The sequence below is a fragment of the Penaeus monodon genome, chromosome 8 (genome assembly GCF_015228065.2).
Source record: "Penaeus monodon isolate SGIC_2016 chromosome 8, NSTDA_Pmon_1, whole genome shotgun sequence".
NCBI lineage: Eukaryota > Metazoa > Arthropoda > Malacostraca > Decapoda > Penaeidae > Penaeus > Penaeus monodon.
Genome location: NC_051393.1, coordinates 7,918,757 through 7,946,256, shown reverse-complemented (window position 1 = coordinate 7,946,256; position 27,500 = coordinate 7,918,757). Strand labels below are relative to the sequence as shown.

At 32.8% G+C, this 27,500-nt stretch overlaps 4 protein-coding genes across 5 annotated transcripts in view; 2 read left to right on the top strand and 2 right to left on the bottom strand.

The window, feature by feature from the left end:
- LOC119575857 (glutamate-gated chloride channel subunit beta-like) overlaps window positions 1-1,537 on the top strand; it is a 3,336-nt gene extending 1,799 nt beyond the window's left edge. The window contains exons 4-7 of the mRNA XM_037923397.1: window positions 291-514; window positions 709-849; window positions 987-1,276; window positions 1,449-1,537. Of these exons, the coding sequence (XP_037779325.1) occupies window positions 291-514; window positions 709-849; window positions 987-1,276; window positions 1,449-1,473 (680 nt within the window). The 3' untranslated portion in view covers window positions 1,474-1,537. The remainder of the gene's footprint in view (window positions 1-290; window positions 515-708; window positions 850-986; window positions 1,277-1,448) is intronic.
- Window positions 1,538-2,564: 1,027 nt separating this feature from the next.
- LOC119576095 (tectonic-2-like) lies at window positions 2,565-10,381 on the bottom strand. Its single transcript, XM_037923639.1, has 9 exons — window positions 10,285-10,381; window positions 9,280-9,434; window positions 7,692-8,854; window positions 6,922-7,013; window positions 6,617-6,722; window positions 6,083-6,187; window positions 5,756-5,899; window positions 3,907-4,014; window positions 2,565-3,686 (listed from the first exon to the last, which is right to left on the bottom strand). Exons 1-9 carry the CDS (start codon window positions 10,331-10,333, stop codon window positions 3,464-3,466), a joined length of 2,145 nt encoding a protein of 714 aa, XP_037779567.1. The 5' UTR covers window positions 10,334-10,381; the 3' UTR covers window positions 2,565-3,463.
- Window positions 10,382-13,618: 3,237 nt separating this feature from the next.
- LOC119576094 (glutathione peroxidase-like) lies at window positions 13,619-20,491 on the top strand. Of its 2 annotated transcripts, none has more exons than XM_037923637.1 (6): window positions 13,619-13,754; window positions 17,270-17,334; window positions 17,473-17,546; window positions 17,681-17,825; window positions 18,528-18,758; window positions 19,139-20,491. In XM_037923637.1, the coding sequence occupies exons 1-6, from the start codon at window positions 13,739-13,741 to the stop codon at window positions 19,172-19,174; spliced, it is 567 nt and encodes a 188-aa protein (XP_037779565.1). In that variant the 5' UTR covers window positions 13,619-13,738; the 3' UTR covers window positions 19,175-20,491. The 2 variants fall into 2 exon arrangements, with proteins under 2 accessions (XP_037779565.1, XP_037779566.1); XM_037923638.1 differs by lacking the exon at window positions 13,619-13,754 and adding an exon at window positions 16,405-16,555.
- A 461-nt stretch (window positions 20,492-20,952) lies between these two features.
- LOC119576093 overlaps window positions 20,953-27,500 on the bottom strand; it is a 10,218-nt gene continuing 3,670 nt past the window's right edge. The window contains exons 6-15 of the mRNA XM_037923636.1: window positions 27,243-27,405; window positions 26,606-27,105; window positions 25,918-26,001; window positions 23,926-24,068; window positions 23,181-23,319; window positions 22,870-23,021; window positions 22,646-22,750; window positions 22,432-22,510; window positions 21,923-22,059; window positions 20,953-21,738 (exon numbers count right to left, since the gene is read on the bottom strand). Of these exons, the coding sequence (XP_037779564.1) occupies window positions 21,637-21,738; window positions 21,923-22,059; window positions 22,432-22,510; window positions 22,646-22,750; window positions 22,870-23,021; window positions 23,181-23,319; window positions 23,926-24,068; window positions 25,918-26,001; window positions 26,606-27,105; window positions 27,243-27,405 (1,604 nt within the window). The 3' untranslated portion in view covers window positions 20,953-21,636. The remainder of the gene's footprint in view (window positions 21,739-21,922; window positions 22,060-22,431; window positions 22,511-22,645; window positions 22,751-22,869; window positions 23,022-23,180; window positions 23,320-23,925; window positions 24,069-25,917; window positions 26,002-26,605; window positions 27,106-27,242; window positions 27,406-27,500) is intronic.

Genomic DNA, 27,500 nt, shown 5'->3' with positions numbered 1-27,500 from the left:
ACCTAATCTGTTCCATGTGGGACCCTAAAAAGTTTAGACTTGCATAAGAGATGGTGTTACTTGTGTACAATTTACATAAACAATGGCAAATTTACTCCTTCATGTGCCTCACTAATGCTAATGATGTGGAACAAGCAGTCAATCAGAATAAAGATCTATTTGCTTCTCATTTAAGTAGACTTTATACGACTATCTATAAATTCTGTAACATTCCTTGCTTCATTAAACATCATTCATACCAAAGGTTGAATCAGAATGATTCTTACTGTAACTTTGTTTTTTTGTCACAGGAAAAGTGTCTATCAAAATGGATGAGGGAGGAGAGTTCTCATCAGTAAGTGTGTATGTGAGGTTCCAGCGTCGCTATGTCTTCTACCTACTCACTCTCTATATACCATCTACATTACTTATAATCATTGCCTATGCGACATTCTTCTTCAATCCCCAAGACTTCAATTCCCGCATTGTGGTGGCTCTCACATCACTGTTAGTGCTCTCATCTCTTTACACACAGGTATGCTGTAACCCATATTCTTATTTTTACATCCACATTGGCTATATTGATCCTTTACATTGACTTACATGTACAGTATATTTACAGTATATGCAGCAGAACAGTATGTAATATATGTCTGTAATTATACATACATTTATAAACATAATAACTTGTGCTAAATTAAATATTCAAGTTAATGAAATGGCTTCCAGACTTCCAACTCCCTGCCAAAGACATCTTACTTCAAGCTAGTGGACATATGGCTTTTCTTCTCTATAGTGATGATCTTTATTGTTGTACTGCTTCAGACATTAATAGACTTCTCTGCTACATTTACAAGAAAGAACTTCTTGGTTAGTATCAGTGCTGTTTTTTTTTTTTTCTTCCCTTTTTTTGAAAAGGAACTTTACTAGTTAAATAATTTTTGCTTGAATATATATTTTAATCCCAATACAAATATTTAACTAATATAGTACACCTTCATCCTCAGAGAGTTTGCTGCACTGGATCTTCTGAAACGGATAAATCACAAGCAAATATAAGTCAAGATAGTGCAAGACATAACATTACCAAGGTTCTAGTATCCAGTAACATGAGCAGTGAAGAACAGCACCACAGAGCAATCACTAATGGGTGGACGCAGGATGAATCGGCATTGCCACTGAGATACAGAACTCCAAATGTTTATCCTGTCAATATACCCCTCATGATCAAGAGCAGATTCCTTATACCATTCATATTTTCCATATTCAACATGGCTTATTGGGGTTCAGCATTGACGTGAGTTTCAGCCATGTTATACATATATTTAAAACCACACAAATATAAATAAATCTGTAATCAGTGAATTTGAAAAAACACTGTAGACTGGTATTTTTTTCTGCAAGGTATAAAGAGAGATATTACATATCTAAACAATGAATTCGTCACCAATAATAACTTATTTTTACAGATACCTGCACAATATAGAAGACTAAAGAACTCCTAAGAAAAACATGGAGCTCCAACTGCAGTATACTACTACAGCATAAATATATATATATACTCACTTTGTGTAAATTTAAGTATACTAAATAACTGATATAAATTAGTGCTTATACAGTAGATAAATTTACATGCAAATTATGTGTTTACTCTCAAAGCCTAAGAAGATTTTGAGATAATTAGTATATGATTTAAGCAAACAGTAACTTATAATGTTGTCTAGTCAGTAACAACAGAGAACAAAATGGCAGGAATTTCAGTCTATGTTAATATATATATATATATATATATATATATATAATATATATTATATATATATATATATATATATATATATATATATATAGTATATTATATATATATGTATATATGTATATATGTATATATGTATATATATATATATATATATATATATATATATAATTATATATATATATATATTATGTATATATATATATAATTATATATATATATATGTATATATATATATATTATATATATATATATATATATATATATTTAATATATATATTATAGTATATATACTATATATATATATATATAATATATCATATAATCAATATATATAAATAATAATATTTATTATTATATATATATTTTATATATATTATAATATATATTATATTATATAATATATATATATATATATATATATATATATATATACATATATACACACACACACACACACACATATATATGTATATATATATGTGTGTGTGTGTGTGTGTGTGTGTGTGTGTGTGTGTGTGTGTGTGTGTGTGTGTGTGTGTGTGTGTGTGTGTGTGTGTGTGTGTGTGTGTGTGTGTGTGTGTGTGTGTGTGTGTGTGTGTGTGTGTGCATACATATATATGTATATGTATATAAACATGCATACAGTATGTATATGTACATGCATATATGTACATATACATATAAACAAGCATATACAAACACACACACACATATACACAAATATATAAATCTATATGAAAATAACGTTTTAAAAGTTAATTTGCCATTATAAATATTCTTAATTGATTATTCCAGCTACTAAAAATGAAAAGTGTTCTTCAATGAGCCAAACACATTAAGCATCAGACACCAATACTAGATGAAAAAACAAAGTTCATCCTTAGATTATAAAATCAAATGCTCGGGTATATTACTATTTTTTTATTTCCAAACTATACATATAAACAAAATATATTTCTGACTAGAAAATGAGATCACTTAAAATCTGGGAGGGAATATAAATTTGTCATCACTAGTAAACAAAACTCAAAAAGTTATTCATTAGTATATGCAAGTACAAATCATTAATAAAACACAACATAAACTCCAATTCTGACATTTGAAATCTTTTCAAAAGGCACTTCACTCAAGAATGCAAAAATTAATATTCACAAAATTATTTTTAAGAAATGATTTTAAAACATATTTTTTTTCTCTTTATGTGCATCACAAGAAATATATATAATATTGGTATGGACATCAAGAATAAATGAAATAAAAAACATTAAAATAAAGCATAGTATTTCCTAAACCAGGTCATACAACACCAGAAGTTACCAATTCTTGACTAACATGTATACAAACCTGTTTGAGTTAATCAGTGGACAGTCAAAGAATAAAAAGGAAAAATAAATTATTCAGTTAATGAAAAAAAAAAAATAATAATAATAATAATAAAAAACAATTAAATAAAATAAAAATTAAATCATACACTGTTTCCATTATCTTGCTTATACCTATAGTGCTGCCCTTTTGGGTCTTTAGGGTTTTTCATTGCTGCTGAATAGGATGTTCTTCTTAACACTGCAATCTTAGTTGTAGGTGCATAGACAGGCCTTCAAAATATGGAGGGAAATATCAACCCTACTGAGCCACTGACATTTATGCTCTAATTATATCACTTTAACTATATTACTCAAATTACACAAACCATCAAACAGAACTTGCATATTTTCTTGCCCATGTACACTATAATCTTACTTTGTACTTATGCTGAATAATAAGAATAACTACGGGTATGAAAATTACTACCATCAATATAGTATTAGTGATCAAGTCAGTGACAGAAGCTGTATACATATGTCCACCAAGCACTCCTCCTTCTCCATATTCTCTATGGGTCCAGGGCTGAAGTATTTCGTGCCAACATATTCCACCACTGCACCATCGATCATCCATGACTTCCCAGAACCTTTGTTAGGAATAACGTGTGAGGTATGTTAAAAATCAGCCATAATAAATAATATGGGAGCTATAAAAGATTCTTTAATTCTACTTTCCTTTAAATCAGTACTGATATTCAGATTTTAACAAGTACTTAGAAGTCAATAAATTTGTATCAATATTCAAAATAAAATTAATGCAATATATCATAATATCTATGTTGTTCACAAATATCAGCTACAACGTACCTGGACAACCCTGATGGTTTTTTACTTTTGAAGAACTTTACACTTGTACTTAGATACACTGAACCACTAGGCATACTCGGATGATGTATCACTTCCTGATAGTAGAATCTGAAGCGAAGAATAAGTCTTAAAATAATAACAGCATAGCAGTATACAGCAAAAAATGTCTTCAATTCCGTAATTGTAAGAAAAAAAAAAGACACATAAGTGAGTATGTTTGTTTGAGAAAAAATAGAATACACTCTCTCACTACCTTTACTTATACATTACCCACTAATACATTATATCAATATTAACACATATGAAGTCCTAATTATCCCTTATATCATATATATAGTCCTCAAAGTGAGGGAGGGAGTGGAGAATATGCTAACTATTTCATGAAATAATCAGCAATTCATGAGGAGCAAATCATGAATACAAAAAAAAAAGTAACTGACCCAATTAAGCATTAAGCACTTGCCATGGACTATGCATTTTTTGCTCCAGCAAAGCCCATCAATTCTCTGGAACTGATTTTCTGACAAGATAAAGTTATAAGAACTCCCACTAGTTTTTAAAGACTCATAAAAGATAGCAATACAAGGTCAATGACTTAGACAGTCCAGCATTGTACCATTTGCATTTGGATGGTGGCTACATCCATTGATGTACAAACAGAACCCTGCTTCCCTCTTAAATTCTTTGGACAGAATGCTGACATGGCTCTAACACACTTTACAGCACTTCCAGTACTATCATAAAGGCTTGCTATGAAATAAGTAACCTTCTGGTGTAATTCCAATTGCCTATTGCCAGGAGTGAATCAATTGAATCAGTCTCATACCACAGTAAGTAGTATCTGATACGTGAGCATGAGAGCAGTCATCTTGCAACATCAGCAATCCTCTTTCCCCCACCAGAGAGGGATGACCACACCCCACAGCAGGCCGGGGAAATTGTATTAGACTGCCAGATGGCAACCAGAATAGTATGTAATGCATAAGCCACAGACTCCCCATCTACCTTTATTTTTCTGCAGGGATCCCACAACTTCCCTTTGCTTTACTACCCTTTCATTTGGATACTGCCTCAATAATGGGTGGGACTAGCACTAGGATCACGATGCCACTCATATTCCATGCTAACTGTTAGTGGGTCAAGCTAGTACAACTGCTCAAAGTAATCAGCACAATGCTCTTGCACCCCAGATGTGAGATGACCCAAACATGAGGTGAACTTTTCTTTCAGCTTTCTAAGGGCTCAACAAGGTTCCTAACATGCTGTTCTTTGGCATTCCTTAACAGTGTCTGATTTCTAGGCAAGTCTATGCAAATCTCAGCTGCCAGCCAGTCAAACTGAAAGACACCATTAATGGCCTCTAACATCTCCTACAAGATAAATTGCTACCTTGCTACCTAGTCACCAATGGACTCCTAAATTACATTTAATCCAAGTGAAATAACCAGTCTATGGTTGGTGTCACAAAACTCAACACTTCAGTAGACCCTACAATTCCAGAAGAACTTGCAATGAGTGCTAACAGGGCTGTGGTTAACCTCCTTTGGCACCTTAAAAGTATTATCACAAGCTAACACTGTGGGTTGAAATGCTGGTACCAGGAGGCAGAAAACCTAAATCTTTGGGATCTAACAAAGTCTCAGAGGAAGAGACTATTCTCACTACTAATATCAGCTCCCAAGCCATATGAACAGAAAGACCTTTCAAGAAAACAAGCTAATAGGCCATATGACAAGAAGGCAAGTGTCATCATAGTAGTTATTTTAAAGAAAATCACTAATTTTCTTTATATAGCTTTTCTCAAAAATGGAAAAAAAGCAGTTTGTTTCCTCTAGGTGTCAATCCTTACCTAATGTAACATCCTAAGAGCTGGTGCACAGATATAGGGCTTTTATCAGAATCAACAACATCTTGGTAAACAAATTCATATTCCATGGATGATATGATGGGACAAGCATTAGTTCCTGGTTTTAATTCTGGTTCTTGGGTATCCCTGTAAAATAAATAAATAAATAAATAAAACTCTCAAAATGAAATGCTAATCTTCTAGCACTAAATATTCATTAAACATTCTTAGCAAAAGATTTACATTAACATCTATAATAAAAAAATAAAAAAAATATCAACAGTAAAAAAAATTAACTTAAAACAATACTTAGTAGAGAAAAGAACTAACCACACAACTGGTAAAAACTCATTTTCAAGTGTTATATTTGGCCATCCAAACTTGCTGACAACATCACCCTTAACCAGTGAATAAAGGGCACTTGTAATTCTCTCACTGAAAAATGGTAAGAATAGTTTTTTAAAACCTGTAACTCAAATAACAAAAACAAAAGTTTAACAACAATTCAATTCACATAAATAGCTAAAATACTAGTTACTTCAACTCTGTATAGTAATAATTACAACTTATGTGGAAATGACATGACTCACAAGAAAATACTCATCAAAACTTTATGTTTTATCAGTGCCCACTATAGATAATAAGATATTACAAAAATAAAATATTAAGATACAATGTTTCCTCAAACAGTCATTTTTATCTTAAGATACCGTAAATAGTTCAGAATGAATTTAAATTGGTATGATGGGTAGTAGAAAAAAATTCCTAACAGACCTTCCTAACAAGATACATTGAAAAAAAGGAAAGTAAAAAAAAATAAAAGGAACAATTCAGTTTAACAAGATGTGAAACAGAAAATCTTACATCAGATCACTGCAAGATACAGTGGCATTCCAAGAAAAATAGCAAGCAGACATCGTATCTACACCAAAGACTATGCGTTCACTCCTTTCCTCAAAACATTCTCCACCTACAATAGAAGAGTTAGTTAAGTCTGCTAAATGACATGAAAAAAAATATATATATTTTTTTAAAGTTAGTCAAACTAACAAACCATAATACATTATTTGAAATTCTTGTTAAAGCAAAGATTTATTAAAGAAAAAGAAAAAACATCCCAAGGGCAAATATGCAAATACCATTACATTTCAAAATATATTTTTCAATACCTGGACTGAAGATGTATAGACCAGTTTCATCATTTATGTCTACAAACAACAGCGAACTGGAGGATGTATTTGCTTCATCAGAGTTATTGTACCTGGAAAAAATAAAATTATCTTTATAAATATTATTCCTTTGTAGGTATGATGCCTTATTCTTAAAATTCTTATTTCAAACAAATCTACACATACTTCAAAATTCATATAACAGATATACATAAATAATCAATCAATAAATTACACATTAAATAAGTGCTATATCTAGCTTTTCTTAGTATGAGTAGTGAATAGGCCTCAGTATAACTAATACCCTATAAAAATCTTACTATCAAAATCTATTGACACCAGTCACATGACATGCACAGTTTACTGCAGTTTTGTTTTATCAATTTTAATTATACACAGATGGCTTCACAAGGATACAATTACTGGCCTACCCTGATATTCCATGTTTATACATTTTTTCACTTTTTTTCACTCTTTTACTATTAGTTGCATTATTAATCTCACCATGATACTATTAACAATAACAGTAATAATAAAAACATATTTTCTTCCTTAAAATTCAAGGAATGGGGTAAATAGGTAAGGTACTGCTTGTTGCCTAAGCACATTTGAAGTCATCAATGTGGAAAGAAAATAAAACAAAACCACTACTGTAGGCAGTGCATATGTACATGCATTCTTGGTACCAACAGCTTAAAAGTACATAGCTACAGTTTCACATCTACTTTCTCAAAGTATTTTGAATATAAGTACAACTGTATATGCCTTACACAATATATCCTGCTAAGAGAGGCTTTCCATGCTGGTACCCTGGGTTACCAGATCGTTCAGTAATGCTTGGTGATGAAAACAAGCTTTGTCCATCTTCTGAAGTATCATTCCCTGAGGTACTTGTTATATTCATAAGGGTATCATTGCTGCTATTATAATATCCTACATGATAAAATTTAACTTCAAAGTGCTGTATCAGGTATAAGCTTGATTTTGCAGACATGATGAAGGATTTTCTTCTAGTAGGTGTCTGTTCCACTGCTACATAATTATTTACTTTCATTGGCTCCACTTTCATAGCTTCTCGTCCATATATCTTACTGACTTTTTCAAGGGATACAGGCACATTACCAATAACAATGTTTGCTTGTACTTCCTGTATTGACGCACCTTTCCATTTCATGTGATATTCAACATTTAGTACAACATTTTCACACATTTGAGATGTCTTATTATAATATGGAACTTTTTGATGATCACATTCATTAAAAGGAATTTTATCTGATTTCCATAATTGCTCAGGAAAAGTTTTCAGTCCTTCAACCTTGATAAATTTACTGACATCCTGAATGCATTCATAAGATACCTCAGCACTAACAACCTGCTGGTCAGTTAGGTTCCCAATAATTGTGAATGGCTCTGAGTTTAAAGAATCAGAGTTACGAAGGTAGTACTGAGAGCTGAAATACTGCTCTGTTTCACAAACTTCAGGTGTTAGCAATAAGGAGCAATCATGACTAACATCCTGTAGGAAATGGACAGGAACATGATCAATGCACACTCCATTTAGCACTGGGTGTGGAAGTGTTAAAAATCCAATACTTATTGTATCTTCCAAATGTATAACTACCTCAATACCTGCACCAAATATATAATACAGCTGAGAATCTTCTTGCTGCAAGTGAATGTCTGTATCCTCATAACTGTACTGTGGAACCGACACTTTATCTAAATATTTTTGATAGTTCTGGATTGAAGGTAGATTTTGGAAAAAGAGACCAAGATATGGATTATTCTCAGTAATATAACACAGTAAATCATGCCACTCTGGTGAATATGGCCCTTGATATTTGCAATTATTGTCAATATTTTTGTCAGTTCTTTGGCCTCCCTGTAGTCCTTCAAGGCAGGAAAATGCTGCTAACTGAAAGGGTGAACAATCCTGCAAATAAAATTTAGAAAAAGATATAAATATAAGCTGATAATTATAAATACACTTACTACTAAGTGAACTAAAGATCTTTATTAGGTAATATGTATCATTAATAATCAACAAACTCAACACTATGAATAAAAAAATATAATGCTGATGCTGCATTTGTAAAATCAGAAAAAAGCATTACAAACCATATTTCTACATTCTTTTATTATCCAACTAAAATACTAGGCCTATATCCATAATCTGTGTACTTCAATACTATACATCATTTTTGGGGGGGCATGCTCACATTTCCATGGTGTGATAATTTTACTACACTACATAAAGTTATCATTATCATTATCAATAATTTTATCAAATGTTGTCTAACAAAAATATTTATTACCAACATTTAACTGGAAACATATGTCTTTGCAATATCAACTTACCTTATCACAACAACAAGTAGTATCGCAATGATTACTAGTATAATCACATGGGCAAGGAGCAAGAGGTGTCACGGCAGGGTCTTCATAATGGCTTTCACTTCCAAAGCCTATAATACCTGCCTCTGTCCAGTTAATTGGCAAATATTCTGTTTGTGCTGAAATAAACAATATGGCATTAATACAGCATAAACAAATAAAAAGTTCTGTATTTTTTCAGAAAAATGGAGAGGCAAAAGAACAGAAGAAAGAGGGTGAAAGCATGAGAGAAATGGGGATATAACCACATCTATTCTGAGAAGATACAGCTCGCAAACCTCCCTGGGCTTGTAAATCTTCCTGGTAACTTACTGTCAAATAAGGGATTAGCAAAATAACACAATACAGCAAGTTCCATGCAGATCTGAACAGAACACAGCTAATACTATTATAAGGTAAAAGTACCCTAAAATCCCTATGAGGCTTCTATAGTAACATTAATTTCATAATTCACAATTTTTTATTCAATGGGGTAAATCTTATGAACTACATAATTTCTGATGACCCATCATAAAATAATGAGCCAGTTCGTGCTCCATCATGCCAGAACATATATGGAGAAGCTTGTTGGCATTTCTCTCTATCTTGCCAGATTATGAATTTTGGAAGCCATAATATCCATCAGTAGAGTTAATTTTATTTTTTATCTCTTTCTTTTACACTTATGTCAAATAAGGACAGAAGTTGCACAGAGGAGTTTCTTTAATTTCTTCACTCTATCATTTCCATATAGTGTTTGCTCTGTAAGGGAAACTTTAATTACACCCATCTGTGCTCACTCAAATTTTCAAACTACCCTTTGTAAGTATTACTTCCTGTTTAGTATATTTAATAAATTTTACTCAATAATTCCCTCGAGATCTCTCCCCTCTAGATGTAATAAACTTTTTTCCTAATTACTCTAATGATGCAACGATTCGCTGAATCAAAAGTGGATCTATTCAATGAAAACACACAACTTCTATTTACCCTGACAAAGTAATGTCGTACAAAGCAGGACATAATACGAAAAAGTCATATTTCCGTTCGTCTCGCGCGCCTCCCAAACATTGTGGAAAGAGAAATGTAAACAAAGGACGGTGATGTTTCTAAATATGCCGATCTATGAAATAAAATGTATAGATCAATATATATATATATATATATATATATATATATATATATATATATATATATATATATATATATATATATATATATATATATATTCTGATATATTATACATGCAGCATACACAGAAATATAATACATATCAATATACGCATGCATAAGACTTATATACCTAAATTATTATTTTTTTCCATGTCCTTCCATCTATCTACAAACCAATAATGCCCATTATCATTTCCCTTTCTTGTTATTTTTAGTATAATGGTATTGATAATGATAATGATAACAATGATGATAATAATCACAATAATATTAATAACAAGAATAAGAAAATTATATTAATGATATTGATAATAATAATAAAGATAATAATAATAATAATAATAATAATAATAATAATAATAATAATAATAATAATAATAATAATAATAATAATAACAATAATAATAATAATAATAATAATAATAATAATAATAATAATAATAATAATAATAATAATAATAATAATAATAATAATAATAATAATAATAATAACAACAACAACAACAACCACAACAACAACAACACAACAACAACAACAATAATAATAATAATAATAATAATAATAATAATGATAACAATAATAATAATAATAATAATAACAATAGTAGTAGTAGTAGTAGTAATGATAATAATAATGATAATAATAATAATAATAATAATAACAATAATAGTTACTATTATTATTTTTATCATTATAAACTTTATTATCACTGTCGTTACTATTATCATTGTTATCATTATAATCTTTATTATTATCACTATCGTTACTATTATCATTGTTATCATTATAATCTTTATTATTATCATCTTCATTATTAATATTGTTATTTTTATTATTAGTAGTAGTTATACCATGATTTTATTATTCTTATTGTTATCATTATTAATATCATTATTATTATTTTTATTGCCACCATTATTTTAATCTTTATTATCGTTAACATTACCATTATTACTATTGTTAATATTATCATGTTCATTAGCATTATCATCATTGTTATTGTTTCTATTATCATCTTTAGCATTACTATTATTAATGTTATTATTATTATCATTATCATTATAATTAACAGTATCATTACTACTGTTATTATCATTATCATTATTTATTTTTATTGTTATTACTAGTTCTCTTATTATCATTACCAGCCTCATCGCCATCAGTATCACTATCATCACAATTATCATTTTTGTTTTTATTATTATTCTCATTACTATCATTATTACTAATTCATCATCATATCATCACTGTCACTATAATCATCATTTATGTCATTATCATTGTCATTATTATCATCATCATTATTATTATTATTATCATTACTATTATCATCATTGTTATAATTACCATTATTATCATTATCATGATAATAATTATTATTATTATCACATGTTGTTATTATTGATATTATTATTGTTATTGCTGTCAATATTATTATCATTATTACTATTATTATCATTACTATTATCTTTATTTTCATAATTACCATCATCATCATTATCATTATAGTTATCATTATTATCATTATCACTATCATAATTATCAGTATTACCATTATCATCATTAATGTCGTTATCAACACTACCATTACCATTATCAACATGATAATTGTCATTGTTATCAATATAATAATACCAACATTATTACCGTTGCTGTTATTAATATTTTTTGTTCTAGTAATCATTATTATTGTTATTATCATTATCACGTCATTAATATTATAATTATTATCATAAAGTGGTAGCATCAGTATCATGAATGAAGAGTGAAATTCTTCCACAGGTTCCCAAGTCACACACACCGCTTTCTACTAGATTCCTTGGCATCTTAACTGTGCCGAGTCATAAGGTGCCGCATGAAAGTGCTGAATAACGCCTAATCATGGAATGGAGCTTTTTCGACCTTCATCTCTGCTTATTTAGGAAATATGGCAACGTCACCGTGTTTACGCCCTCCTATCGAGCCAATATGGTATCTGGAAAATTTTTCTTCTTTATTTTAGATATACTTGTACCTCTCATTCAAGCCATTTTCGGAAAGAATGTGCAGTGATGTTGAGATGTAAATAGACAAATATATACATGTGTGTGTGTATATATGTGTGTGTGTGTGTAGACACACACACACACACACACACACACACACACACACACACACACACACACACACACACACACACACACACACACACACACACACACACATATATATATATATATATATATATATATATATATATATATATATATATATATACATACATATATAGGAGATATATATATATATATATATATATATACATATATAGGATATATATATATATATATATATATATATATATATATATATATATATATATATATATGTACACACACACACACACACACACACACACACACACACACACACACACACACACACACACACACACACACACACACACACACACACACACACACACACACACACACACACGTGTGTGTGTGTGTGTGTGTCCATACATACACGCACACATTTTAGTACGTACGCAGCAGGGCTGGATTTAGGGTAGCCGATGCCCCAAGCACAATCCAACAATGGTTACCCCTCCCTCAGCTCCCGTATAGGACTCGTAGGATTCATCCAGCATGACCCTTCAGCCCTTCCAGTGACACCCTAAGCTATTTCAATAATACTTTCACGCTTTATAAATAGCACCCCTCGGCCTTGCAAATGATGCCTTTAACCCTTCCAGTGATATCCCTCAATCCTCCAAATCCTCCCCATCGGTTCTACGAATATTGCCGCTCGACTTTCCCTAAACACAATGAGATAACGATGGACCTCCTCCCATTTTATGATATCTCTGCGGTCGTGTGTGTGTGTGCACGCGCGCATACACACACACACACACACACACACACACACACACACACACACACACACACACACACACACACACACACACACACACACACACACACACACACACACACACACACACACACACACGTGCGCGAGTGTTTTTTTTTTTTTTTGTGTGTGTGTGTGTGTGTGTGCATTTCCAACACTGAAATGCACAACTCTAGTTGTTTGATTGCACTTCTCAAACCAAACAGAGAAATGCAAATAGCAGTGCTCCTGAATGCAAAATGAATGAATATAGACACCGGCAAGGCGTTAGTGCCGCGTTACGCAATAAGGCCGAGCGCCTCCCTCGCCTGCCAGGCTGCCTCAGTAACGATCCTCGGGCGTCGGCTTCGGAGGGCGCAGTCACGTGCTTTGTCGGGAATGTTGCGCTTCGCAGGTACCAACAGGCGCTAAGACTGTACAGGACACAGGCAGCCAAGCACTGGGTGTGGTATGGAGTGGCCTGCATGTTTTGTAGTTGTTGTAAAGTGGGTTTATCTTGGTTTCAAAGGAGCTGTTGTGCTGTTTCTTTTTATGTATATATATACATATATATTTTTTAATTATGGGTTTGTGGGAACTAATACAAGTTGCTTTGTTGTAAGAGTTATGATTACTATTGATTATTAGCACTGTAAAACCGTCTGCATTGGCTGGAAACTGGTCATTAGGAAGGTATATGGTTATTTTAGAACATGTAAACAACTGCCAACTTGCAAAACACGTAACAAACATGTGATGTAACAGTAATTATCATAAATTAAAGATACGGTGAATTGCAGACAAATTTAGTCTGAACATTCGCCAGAAATGAGCAGGGAATATTATTGCATAGCAGACATGTTCAAGTTGTACTGTAGTCTGCAAGATGGGATGCTAATTGTAATTAGCATAATTAACCATATATTATATTGTTCTGTGTAACATACATGCAATATTTATTTGCTTTTGTGATTTTTGGCAGTCAATGCAAAGGTTTCTGGGCATTCTTTACAGTAGGGATGCACTCACCAGAGTCCCCAAGAACAGGTCACAAAATTAATGAATCAATCAAAATTGCCGTAACTGGACGTGCCCATTGGGTACTGCCCAAGGGGAGGGTTGACAAGGGTGGGGGCTCTTCCCCCGATATCCCCTGGGAAACATTGTCTGAAACAAGGGAACACTGAGTGGACTTAGGCTATGAGCATTGCTTTCTGCGATCTTTTTCCTTTATTTGTGGCATTATCCTTTATGTCTGCAGACTATTTCTTCTACCAATGACTATAACTTTGTGTCGTCTACAAGAATATCATCTTCAATTTGCCTTACCTTAGCGTGTCCATACTGTAAAGATTAAATGCTTTCAGTTAACAGTTAAGCATTAAGAAGAAACAACACTCACTGATATATAAGATAAACTGCACATCCAAAAAATATCAGATATTAAGAAAAAAGCTTGTGATGAATAAATGGGTGAGAGTCTGGGTGCAGAGCCCCTGAATAGGGAAATACAGTGCTGTGATCAGGTAGGGGTCTGAGGATAAAGCCACTATATCAGGAAAGTATTTGGTATATATGGCAGTACTTGTAGATACCCATGAGTACCCCCAGGGTTGTAAGCTGGAGTAATAGCGACATAGTGTGAGAGAAACCTGGTCACTTTATAAACAATTACCTTTTTTTTTCACAATAGGACCACACATTGATAGGGAAAACCTATTGTAATGGTATATAAACACACAAAACAGTAATGTTTCAAGGAAGAGTCAGTCTACAGTAAAGATAGGCTTCACTGCTATACAAGCTTGTTTATCTGCACATTAAATGGTGCCATGGCTACTGGCAGTGGTCTGCAACCTCCACAGTGGATGTAAATGCTACCCAGATGATTTGATTTTAAGTAAGGAACAAGTCCAAGCTCTTCCTTATAACCAAAGGTAGTGATGTAATTTTAATATATGAATAAATTCATATATTGCCAAATATATGTGGAGAAGATTTGATGGTGCATGTCGGAATTGGAAGGATAGAGACTGACAGTGCTCGAGTTGATCCCATTACGAATAATTATCATTACATTATTAAAAGAGCAAAAGTATTGGTTAAAAAGTGAAAGGAAATATAAGTAACAAGGGTAAAAAATAAATTTATTTTATTTAGGTATTTTTCCTATAGTACCCCTTGATATATTTAGAACTTGCAGAAATTGTATTTTGTAGATACCAGTGATATTGGTATCAGTGGAAAGCTAAGAATGTTTGAAGTAGAATACCACAAAATTATAGCCAAGTTAAGTTACAATTTAATTGTTAGCAGGATTAGTATTTTCAGGTAATCAGAATGCTGTGAGCATTCATATAGTTGACTGCTTTGTATTAATGTATTATGCCTGCTGGAATGTAATATTTCTGCCCATGATTATAAAGAAAATGGATTTTGTTGCTATTGCTATCCATAGCTGAGCAGTCAAATCTTTGGGTTCATGTTAGGAAAGGAATGCAAGTGCACTGACTGAAGATATTGATCAATTAGGCTAATAAAATCAACAACTTTCATAGCACCACCCATTTTAATTTTACACTCCATTTTACCTAACAGGCATTTGTTATGGCATTTGTTAATCTGATCCTCTTAATAAACAAATATTTTTTGATGCAGAAAAGCAGAAAATTGTAAATTTGTCTCCTTTTCTCTGTGACATATATTACACTAATGCCATGTTATTTTCTATGCTAAACTGATGTTTGTCCAGTAAAAATACAGGCCATTAAAAAGAAAAAAGTGAGATAAGGAAATTTAAATGAATACCATTTATGTTTTCACATGAAGGTGAAAGGAAAAAGTGGAAGTATTGGACTGAAGATCCTTCAAAAGATTTCAATGTGATACCATCATAGAACAGATCAGGGACACATGAGCTTTACAGATTATGTACATTTGAGTAATTTTGTCTTTGGTGTTTTGAATTATATTTTTCTTTTATCTGATATTGGAAATATGATTTAAGAAATACTTATGAAGTGAATTATTCACAAAATTTTAATAGAACATGAATGGTTTGAACTTTATTGAATAGTCATATGAAGGAAATTATGTTTTTGGTTGAGTTGGCAACTGGAGACTTAGTAGTGTGGCAGATATCCCTTAGTCAGTATGCTGAAAGAGTGGGAGTAGAACACACTACACACCTGCTCTCTCCATCTTGTACTGTAAGGTGTAAGCATAATTATACTTTTTTTTATAGGGTAACAAGGTTTGGATGCATTAACATGGATAGTGAACTATATGTGGGTTTATTTTACTAATATATACTAACCCAAAATATGCACATTTTTAGCCTTTTAACCTTTGTTAAGCATCAATTAGCTTTTCAGAGAGATGACATGGTCATTTTGAGTGCTGGGAATTGGTTTAGTTTAAGAATTTTGAAAATCAATATTTATCAGGAGTTGCATTTTTGACCAAGCTTTGTGTTTACAAAGCATGATGACCACATTTTATGACTTTTCAATTTAATTGAGAAACTTGATTTTAGTTTTGATTTTAGGGGGGAGGTGAGGAATTTTAGATTGTGTAAATAGATATTCATAAATATATTTAGAATGTGCAGTTTTTAGGTGATTTGAAATTTCATGGATGGAGAATATTAAAACTAATTTGGACTGTATATGCTTAAGTACTGTTCTTGTTAGTAATTACTTATGTCCATGTCATATACTGATATGACTATGTTAGTGTTATCAGGCAATAAGCATATACCTTACTGGTATATCTACTAACCTTGGATAAAAGATTTATCAGACAATAGGTACTTGAGTTAAGAGGATAATGCCAGTGGATGGTTCATATGATTGGTACTTCAAACTGAAAGTGGCAACCTCAAAGGAATGTATACATACAGGGGTGTAACAAGCTCTTAATCTTTTCCAGCTCAGAGTTTGTTAGCAGTAGGTGGAGGTGCCAGCTTGGCATCGTTCTCAAGGAGTCTAGTCATGGTGAGTAGACATTTTAAGTAGCTTGTTTTATTATTTTTATTCTCTTATATTTTAATGTATTTTAAAAATTGATTGCAGAGATCTACATTATTTCTAAACTTCATTTTTTAAAAGAAACTAATTAGGATTTCTTGATAGGCTTCAGAGTCAGCCTTCTACAACTTCAGTGCTGTGGATATTGACGGCAATGAAGTTTCAATGGAAAAGTACAAGTGAGTTTCAAGAAGCAGTTTCAGACATTCTACATATTTTTCAGTGTGATATAAAGCATTGCAAAATTTTATGACCTTTAATTTAATCTTCACCTTAACAGTGAGAGGGAACTGATTTTCTTTCACCTTTTCAGGGGCAATCCTTGCATTGTAGTCAATGTGGCTAGCAAGTGAGGTTTGACCAGCGTGAACTACACCGAACTGGTGCAGCTTCACGAGAAGTATGAAGCCAATGGCCTGCGCATCCTTGCCTTCCCCTGCAACCAATTTGGAGGCCAGGTATTTGTACATGATGCTGGTGTTGTTGGCATAGTTTTTAACTGTGCCACTTGGTGTGTTCCCTGGATAATCATCAGTCAGTCATCATCACTTATCAATCATCATTATTATCATTATCATCATCATCATTATCATCATCATCATCATTAACATCATCATCATTATTATCATCATCATCATCATTATCATCATCATCAATCATCATCATCATCATCATCATCATCGTATATCTTTATTATTGTTATTTTAGGTTCTTATTGTATATAATTGTATATTATTGATTTTATGTATTGTCATTATTGAATAATAATATTACAATTATATTTTATTATTGTTATTGAATATAGGTTTTATTATCATTTTTATATATCATTAAGATGATTATTATTATCAATATTATTATTGTTATTATTCTATTTTATTATTTGGTATTATTGTAATGTCATAATTGGTATATATTATTATATATTGATAATATTGTTATTATTATTACACACATTTATTTTTGTTAACCTAATATATTACTATTATTGTTACTGTTATTATCATTATAATTATTATTGTTATTGATTTATCAGTATTATCACATTTTAGTTACTATTATCATATTGCCATGATTTTTTTTATAAAATATCCTCGTGGTATTAATACAGGTTTATGTATATCTTATTAATTTTTTCTTTTTTTCTTTTTTCAATAAAGGAACCAGGTACTGAGGCTGAAATCAAGAAGTTTGCTGAAGGGTATGGAGTAAAATTCGACATGTTTTCCAAAATCAAGGTGAATGGGGATGATGCCCACCCATTGTGGAAGTTCCTGAAGTCGAAACAAGGAGGCACACTCGGCAATTTTATCAAGTGGAACTTCACCAAATTTCTTGTTGACAAAGAAGGAAATCCAGTAGCTCGCTATTCGCCACAAACAAATCCAATTGTAAGTTGAGGTGTCCTTTTGTTTTCTTGTTGTACAAGTGAGAAAGGAAAATACAAGCTTTGTTTTAGAAAACAGATTAACATGTAGTAAACTTTATCATTTAAAACATATTATTAAAATATTGTTTGAGTAGTGTGTGTGTGTGTGTGTGTGTGTGTGTGTGTGTGTGTGTGTGTGTGTGTGTGCGTGCGTGCGTGCGTGCGTGCGTGCGTGCGTGCGTGCGTGTGATAGATATATTTTGAGAGGAATTACAGAATGTATAAAAAAAAGTAGAAAAACAAAAACAAAAACAAAGGATGAATTGCAAACTCCTGATTCACATATCACAGGTTCATAACTGTAAGTAGATGATTGAAATTTCTTTCCTTTTTTGCCCACAGCCAGCCATTGAAAAAGACCTCCAAAAATATATGTAAGACTCAAGCAACCAAGACTAAATCATGTGAGAAGGGTGATGGATATCATGCAGGGATTATCTCTCGTCCTTTGAACATCGTATGCAAGTAAGATGGGCAACAGATTCGATAAGATGCACAATGAAGGTTAACGGGTAAACTCTAATGTATGAGCCCTGTATACTGGATGATATTATATCTCATTTCCTCTGTTGCATTTCTTACCACTAATATAATGAAAAAATGTTGCTTAAGAGTGCCATATCAGTTCTTTGTATTTTTTAGTAGTGGTTGTAACAATAATGCAGCTAACATTGTGCCAGTAATTAAATACTTGCTTACATATCTAGTCTGATTATATCAGGTAAATATCTTTAGTGCTCAAGCTCATCCTTTATGTAAAGGATATCATCCTTCAGATGCTACCTTATTCATATTTGTGAAAAGAATCTCAATAGATGTACACCTATGATTTTGGAAAGTAATTTATGCTTGATGTGAGGAAAATTTGAGAATCCTTATTGTCCTATACTGGAATTTTTGTGGAAGACAGCATTGCATTAGAACCAAAAAAAGTTACTGAAGTGGAAAGTTAATGGAACATGGAGCCTTCGCATTGACAATATATACTGTTATTTTCTGTAATAGAGATTTACATGCAAAGTCCAAAACAGTTACTGTAAGTAAGTATTCATATTCAAATATTCTGCAAGCTGTAGGGAAGAGATCACTATATCATCCATTTTATTACTTTTGCAAATGTAGTGAATGAAGGAATGTAATCCAATATGATCCACTGTAGAAGTTTTTAAACCAGCACAACAGGTGGAATGAAGGGAGTGGTATATGTGAGTAGTAAATCGGATATGAAGCTAAAATCAAGAAACTATTTTGATATTTTTCAAACTTAGACTATGGATATTAGCAGAGAATTTATGGTAATTAGGTAGGGGAAAACTCAGCCCTAATTCATTGGTATATTTCACTAAAGAGGAAATAGTAATATAGGAAAAATAAATTGTATACACTCATTTGTTTGCAAAGAAAATCAGTACCATTAAGATAAAACTTCAAGTAATAGGCAAACTATGATTACTTTTATACTGTGTGTAAGATTTTGAAAGAAAAGAACATGAAATGTTTAAAATCATTGCTCTTTAGGGTCACCAGTCTAGTTTTGCTTAACCTTTTGTCCTGTAAAAGAATTCATTGCATTCCTGCAGCTAAGTAAAATATCCATGACCAGTAAACTTCCTGTGATGTTTTCAAGCTGAAGAACAATGTTTTGTTGTAATTAATTGTTGCTATAATGTGCAAAAAATACATTAAAAAAATCTTCTTGATATTTTTACTTTCCCCTATTGGGGATATATTTCCTTTGAATTGAACATTTTGTTGGTGTAAACACAAAATTATACTAATGTCTTTCTCTGCAAGCATATTTTTCCAATTTCTTACAATACAGCAAATAGGTCTTTGGCATATTTGTGTGTTTTCTTCATTGTTTCATTTACAACATGCTTAATGTGATGTCTTATACATGTGGCACTTACCATATAATTATAGAAAATCTTTAAACATTCCAGACTATTTAAGGGACTGAAAATCAACCAAATTTTCTTCATTTTAAGAAATCTCAGACCAATGAGTATATTCTTTTCCTCCATAATTAGAGATAACCTCATCATGTTTCTTATATGGCAGAGGACTAATATAACACCAGCATTATAGAATTCACTTCGGTTATTTACTCGGTTTTTAATAAACCTTTGAGTCTATTGAGAAAGAAAACCTTTACATTTTGATTTAACATGTTTATTAGAGCATATCCATGGATACTCCCCCCAATCCTTTGCTTCTTGTTGCCATAGGGGGCTTAGGAAGTGAAGACTTACCCAGATCGTTAACTCTTATTTACTCTTTTTGCCACAATACTTCACCATAATGCTGTGTAATCTTCGATGCCATGTACATTTTTTGTTTTGACCATTGGCCATTCTGGAAACCCACAAACATTGTCTTACTGAACCAAAAAACTTTACCTGGGGGCATTGTGTCCAAGCCCCACCTTATCGCTATGTTTTGTATATGTCGCTAATGACCTTAGATAGCGACATGGCAGAAAATTTTCAATAAATAAAATAATGTCCACTAGTAAAACACAATTAGGCTTTGTGAATGCCAATTGATACAATACCTTCATTACTCTGTATCTCTGAATAAAAGGAATGACAGTCTTTCACCAGAAATGTCTTTATAGAAAATCTGTTCAGTGAGATTCATAGTTAAAGTCTAGATAAGATCACGATGTCTAGTTTGTGGCTATTAATGAAAGAAAAAAAAAACATTTGGATGTGAACTAATTAACATAATTAGAGTGGCTCTGGTTATTGCCATTATCAATTCAACCAGTCATTTTATATTTTTAAAAAATAACTGTGCTATCCTTAAACCTAGATAAAATATGAGAGTTAAGGTGCTATTTAAGACTGGTGGAATGAGGCTACAAAGTCTTCAATCAAGCGAGATAGTTGATGAGTAGTGTCACAATTATTGCTGCATCCTGAGACTACATTCCAGGCTTCCTGAAAAGGCAGAAACCCCTTTTAGTAATTTACATTGCTTGATTATTATTATTTATTCATTTATTGCTGAGAGCCAACAAACAGTTTTATACTATTTTCTTACTGTATCCAATAAAACTCAATTATATAATATAGCTGCTTTGAAGCACACTAACTAGAATTAAAATGTCCTCTATAAACTTACCATAGCAGTAGAGAACACCCAGATAATACCTTGTGTTTTCACCGTCACTCCTATGCCTTGTGGATGGGCTTCCAAAAGGCCCATTTTGTACCCTGAGGCCCGCAGGTTTGACCACAAAGATGAAAAGTCAAAAACATCTGTTGGATATAGAGTTATTGTATTCTAAGAAATAAAAGGGGTTAACTAAAAACTAAGTTTGAGTGACAGAATGAGCTGAAAGCAAGGTAGGATGGAAGCGCTAGAAGGTAAGGTAAATCAAGATGTTTAATTAAGGTAACTTGATGGGGATATAGATCATTACCATCTTGCTGAGTAGGACAAAATACATTGGGTAAGGGAAGGAATTATAATCAGAGAAAGAATCGAAGAAAAGAAAGTTGGCATTATATATACATTGAGAATAATACATGATTTGGTTATGGCAGAATACACCATCCATATACTGATTGAACGATGATCAAAATGCTTTGTAAAGCCAAGAAAAGAGAGTATGATACCCGGTTTCATACCTTGATTCGTTTCCTTGAAGAACACCTTGAGATCCTGAAGCTCCTCCACTTCTCTCACTATGGTTAGGAGGGCCCATATCTTCCCATACAAAAATATTTTCACATTACGGGATTATGGATTCTAATGGATTCTTCTTTATGATATTAACGTATTAGTCATGTATAAATGAACATACCAATAATAATGTCAATGGAATGTGAAACTTGTACTAACTTCCGGCATCAACTGAAGTGACGTGTCACCAAACATATCCATGATGAAGGTTTTGACCCCTTTCTTGTTTGCATTCTGACCACAGAAGCTTGTACTTGATATAGCCTTGGTTTGGATGTAAGATAATATTTTAAAAACATATTACAAGGGATATATATTTATACTAATTTAATCTTTGAATAACTATACCTGGGCGCAATATATTTTAAACAGCTAAGTCTAACCTCAAGCACAGCTTCAGAGACTTGGCTCCAGATAGAGAACGTCTTTTCCTCATCGAAATACCACGTCACTGCCAAGTCACTGCGGATGACCTCGATGTCAACCTTTATGAGAGTTGAGGAGTCGAGGGGCATAAATTCGTTCATGCTCCTCACTGTGGGGCCAGATGGCATTAGTATGACATTGATACAACTGGAAGGAGAGACAAAGAGGGGAGAGGGGAGAAAAAGAGATAGAGGAATAGTTTTCGAGACAAAAAACAGACGTGTGATTAACAGTAAATTCATACGATATTGGTTGTTTAGTTTATTACCCATGAAAGTGTGATGGTTTGCGTCAGTGTGAAGGGTGAAGACCAATGATTTCCCTAGTGTTGGACATTTTGCCTTTACCTGGAACTCCTTATAATCACGGAAATCCAAAAGGAAGTGTATGCTGGGCAGAGGGCTGTTCTGAGAAATCAAATTAGATAATTAAGTTAAAAAACAAACAGACTAACTACTTTCTACATACTGATATGAGCCACTTTTTCATATAAAGGTCATTTTTTCGAATATACTTTGATACAAAAGATGCTTCCTGCATAGAGACTGGCTTCCGTATTGTCCCCCAAAGGATGAGAAAACGTAAACATTCAAACAGTAGATAAAAGTACAAATCGCTTCACTAGTTAACCTTCGTCATGAGAATGTTAAAGATGTAAAAATCTGGGTATCAAAACGTATGAGGGGATCTAACATGGGTGGTCCATCTACATCGGCACCTTATGCCAATGACAACAAACTGAAGTCTAAAGCCGCAAATTCACTCACTCACTCACTCACTCACTCACTCTCTCTCTCTCTCCACACACACACACACACACACACACACACACACACACACACACACACACACACACACACACACACACACACACACACACACATATATAATATATATATATATATATATATATATATATATATATATATATATATATATATATATATATAATGAGGAAGCAGTTGGATCTCCTTAACGTAACACGACCATGCATGTGAGAGTAATCAGTACACCTGATCTGTATTAAAAGCGAATATCTTGTGATAGTACTGGAAGAAGCTAACACCCCACTGCGCTTCGACCAACATGCTGCCCCACGACCATTGGGACACGACATATTCCCATCCGGTGAAACTTGACGAGAAGTTGAAGATTTCTGTTGGGGAGAGAAACGCGTGAGGTGAACATCTGGGAGGGGGAGGAGGGGAGGGGTCGCTGGTGATGAGGATGACAGTGACGGAAAGGACAATGATTGATAGAATAGCTCGTGTGGTCGTGAAGGTGGTTATGTGGCAGAATGAATATATCAATTATTATAAAAGGGATTCTCGAGTGAAAAATAAACAAACTTATTTAGGGGAAATCCAAATCAGTGATACATGTTTTGTTAAATTCAGTTTCTCAGCTTCATTTGTACACGATCACCGTTGTGAGTATAAAAGATAAACTAAAATGGCAGTTATAGCAGTAACAAAATGAATAAATACATACGTAAATAAGTTAGCACTTCAATAAATAATAATGATAATATCTATAACCGTACACTGCGCCTAATAGTGATGGTGCAAGAAACAGTGCAGCAACATTAGTGGTAATTAAAAAAAAAAAAAAGTAGTAATTATATCAGCACCAGGAACGTGAGGGTTTTATATATTCTAAGGTTAGGTAAAGCTCTTACTGGCAAATCAACTTTGTATCAATCATGCGACATTAATTCCATTTCCTTTAGCCGTGCGATTGCATATCTTATAATACAGATGACGCTTGCATCACTCAGTTACATAAAAAGTCATGCTGCGTGTGCAAGTATCCATTTATTTGTAAAAACTCGCACAAACTCTATTTTAATACGTTTTGCGTTAATGTTATATATGTGTGTGATGATTTTTGGAATATCACATCCCTTCTCTACGGAAAAAGGGGGATAAGAGAGAGAGAGAGAGAGAGAGAGAGAGAGAGAGAGAGAGAGAGAGAGAGAGAGAGAGAGAGAGAGAGAGAGAGAGAGAGAGAGAGAGAGAGAGAGAGAGAGAGAGATTCAGTAATTCCCTTGTTGGGAAAAAATGAACAAAAGGGCACGCCTCATGTCTTTTCATCGCAGTAACTTTTTGGTTGAATCGATCACAGAGAGAAGGTTAGTAGGTTAAACTTATCAAAGTTCACTCATTCGCTTTTTTTTTTTTTTTTTTTTTTTTTTTTTTTTTTTTTTTTACAGTTTCCGTTTCTTGGTATCTCATGATCATAATAAGATCAGTAATAATAATAATAATAATAATAATAATAATAATAATAATAATAATAATAATAATAATAATATCAATAATAATATTAATAATAATATTAATGATAATAATGATAATGATTATGATGATAATGATAATGATAATGATGATGATAACTTTAATAGTAATAATAATAATAATAATAATAACAATAATAGTAATGATAATAATGGTAATTATTATTATTATTATCATCATCATCATCATCATCATCATCATCATCATCATCATCATCATCATCATCATCATCATCATCATCATCATCATCATCATCATCATTATTGTTATCAGTATTACCATAGCTATTATGATAATAACAAAAGCAGTAATTAATAGCAATTATAATGACGATGATCGTGATGATGGTAATGATGTTACTACTAATAAAAATAATGCCAATTATAATCACAATAAGGATAATGATAATGATGATGATATTATTATAACTATTATTATCATTATCATTTAATATAATTATTATCATTATTACCATTATTATTAATATTATTATTATTATTATTGGTGTGTTACTGTTATGATATTTATCATATTGTTGTTGCTGCTACTATCATTAATAAAGATATTAATATCAATGATGTATTGATATGGTGACAGTATCGACAGTAATATAATGATATTAGAGTATTACCAACGGAAAAACACTCGTTCTTATTATCACAACTGCGCAAAATACCCTTAGGCGTGAAGCACGAAAAAAATACTCACGCTTGAGGACCGAGTCGAGATTCGGACAGACGGGGAGCGATGTCTTCTGGAGAATGCCAATGATGTGCTCTCCGTCGGGTGTGGCTGGGGTAGGGCAAGGGGTAAGGGTCAGGAGCATGAAAATACGTGGAAAATAGTGGCCAAAGGACAAGGCATGTATAATCAATGTCAAAAGTCTTGTTCGGCGTTTCGAATTCTTTCTCGGACACCCCCGTCTTGTTTGGGTTAAGGAGGAATTCGAAGCAGAAAGGATTGAATTCTTTTGTCCGGTGTATTTCGTTCCACCTAGTGCGACATCCTAATGCCACGATAATGACACAAAATGCTCTGGAATTCATATATTATAGACATGTCAACGCAACGGCTGCAAAATTTGTTAAGTGCAGTTTAACCATAATATGAACATAAAAATAATACTTGGTTTTAATAAGATGAAAAGTAGAGAAGAAAGCATTTTTGTGCCAAGAATGTCAAATGAGAGTATGAGAGTCTAAATTATATTGCAGTTCTGTTATGTTAATCAGAAAACGCTGTGAAGATGTAGACAAAGGTAAGAATGAGAATGAATATCTCTTCATCGCAGATGATGTGAAAATGCTAATTCTCATCCAAACCTTTTTGTACAGTTATCGCAATGATACAGGGAAGATACTCTTACTGGCTTTACATTAATGAGGATCATATTTACCGTCTACAGTCATGGTAGTTTGTAAGTTGAATATGCTGCTGGCGACAGTCTGCTGGACATGCTTCACAAGTTTTGATCCGGGGATACACTTGGCAGGACGGAATGATCCTGACATGTCAAATCCAAAGGAACACGCTTCAGATTCTTGAAAGTCAGTCCCTACTGGACCCTCATCCAGGTGCCTTTTTGTGCACCTGTCGTTTTCCTGAGAACTGCTATCAGCAACCGGGTCTTCTTCACTGCCTGCCTCCATCGTCTTGGGTGAATGGTTTCGAACTGCTTCCTTCCCTTTGTTTTCTTCTTGAACTTGTTTCTCAGTATCATCTAGGTTGTCTCTCTGCCGGACAAGAACTTCCTTACTTGTGATTTTAACTTTCGTCTTTGTGATGAGATTCGTCATCTCAGCTTCGAAATAACTATGATCATTCAGGTGATCACGCCAGGAGGTTGAACTGGCGTTCAGCCTCAAGTTCAAAGTCGGGAGATGCAACATCCACATGCTAGGACACAACGGGAAGATATAAATACGTACACACAGACAAAATTGAATTAGGCTCGATACAGAATGAAATGTTATCACAATGTTTCTTTCTTTCTTGATTTGACCAATGACAAACATTTCGCCGTGTGTACTTACCTGGGATCAGAACCCTCCGTCGAAGAGGTGTAGACGAGGAGACGCCGGTCGCCCGAGAGAGATCGGCTCATGACGGATATCTTGCCCTTAGATAACTGTGTCACAAACTCCACACCTTCGAAGTGCTCCGGCTGCTTTGTATGAATTCCGTCGGCGCCACGACCTGTTATATAATCAAATGTAGTATACGCAAATATATAAATATAAGTACATGTGTTTATGCACTGTATATAATCATGATTATATTCGTGTGTGCAT

Bases quoted from the DNA above. Each gene is read 5' to 3' on its own strand.
- LOC119576095 (XM_037923639.1), bottom strand. From the start codon at position 10,333: ATGACTTTTTCGTATTATGTCCTGCTTTGTACGACATTACTTTGTCAG. The intron at 9,435-10,284 runs GTAAATAGAAGT...TGTTTATTTCAG, and splicing joins TACGACATTACTTTGTCAGG to CACAAACAGAATATTTGCCA. The intron at 8,855-9,279 runs GTAAGTTGATAT...TTTTATTTGCAG, and splicing joins CTACTTGTTGTTGTGATAAG to GATTGTTCACCCTTTCAGTT.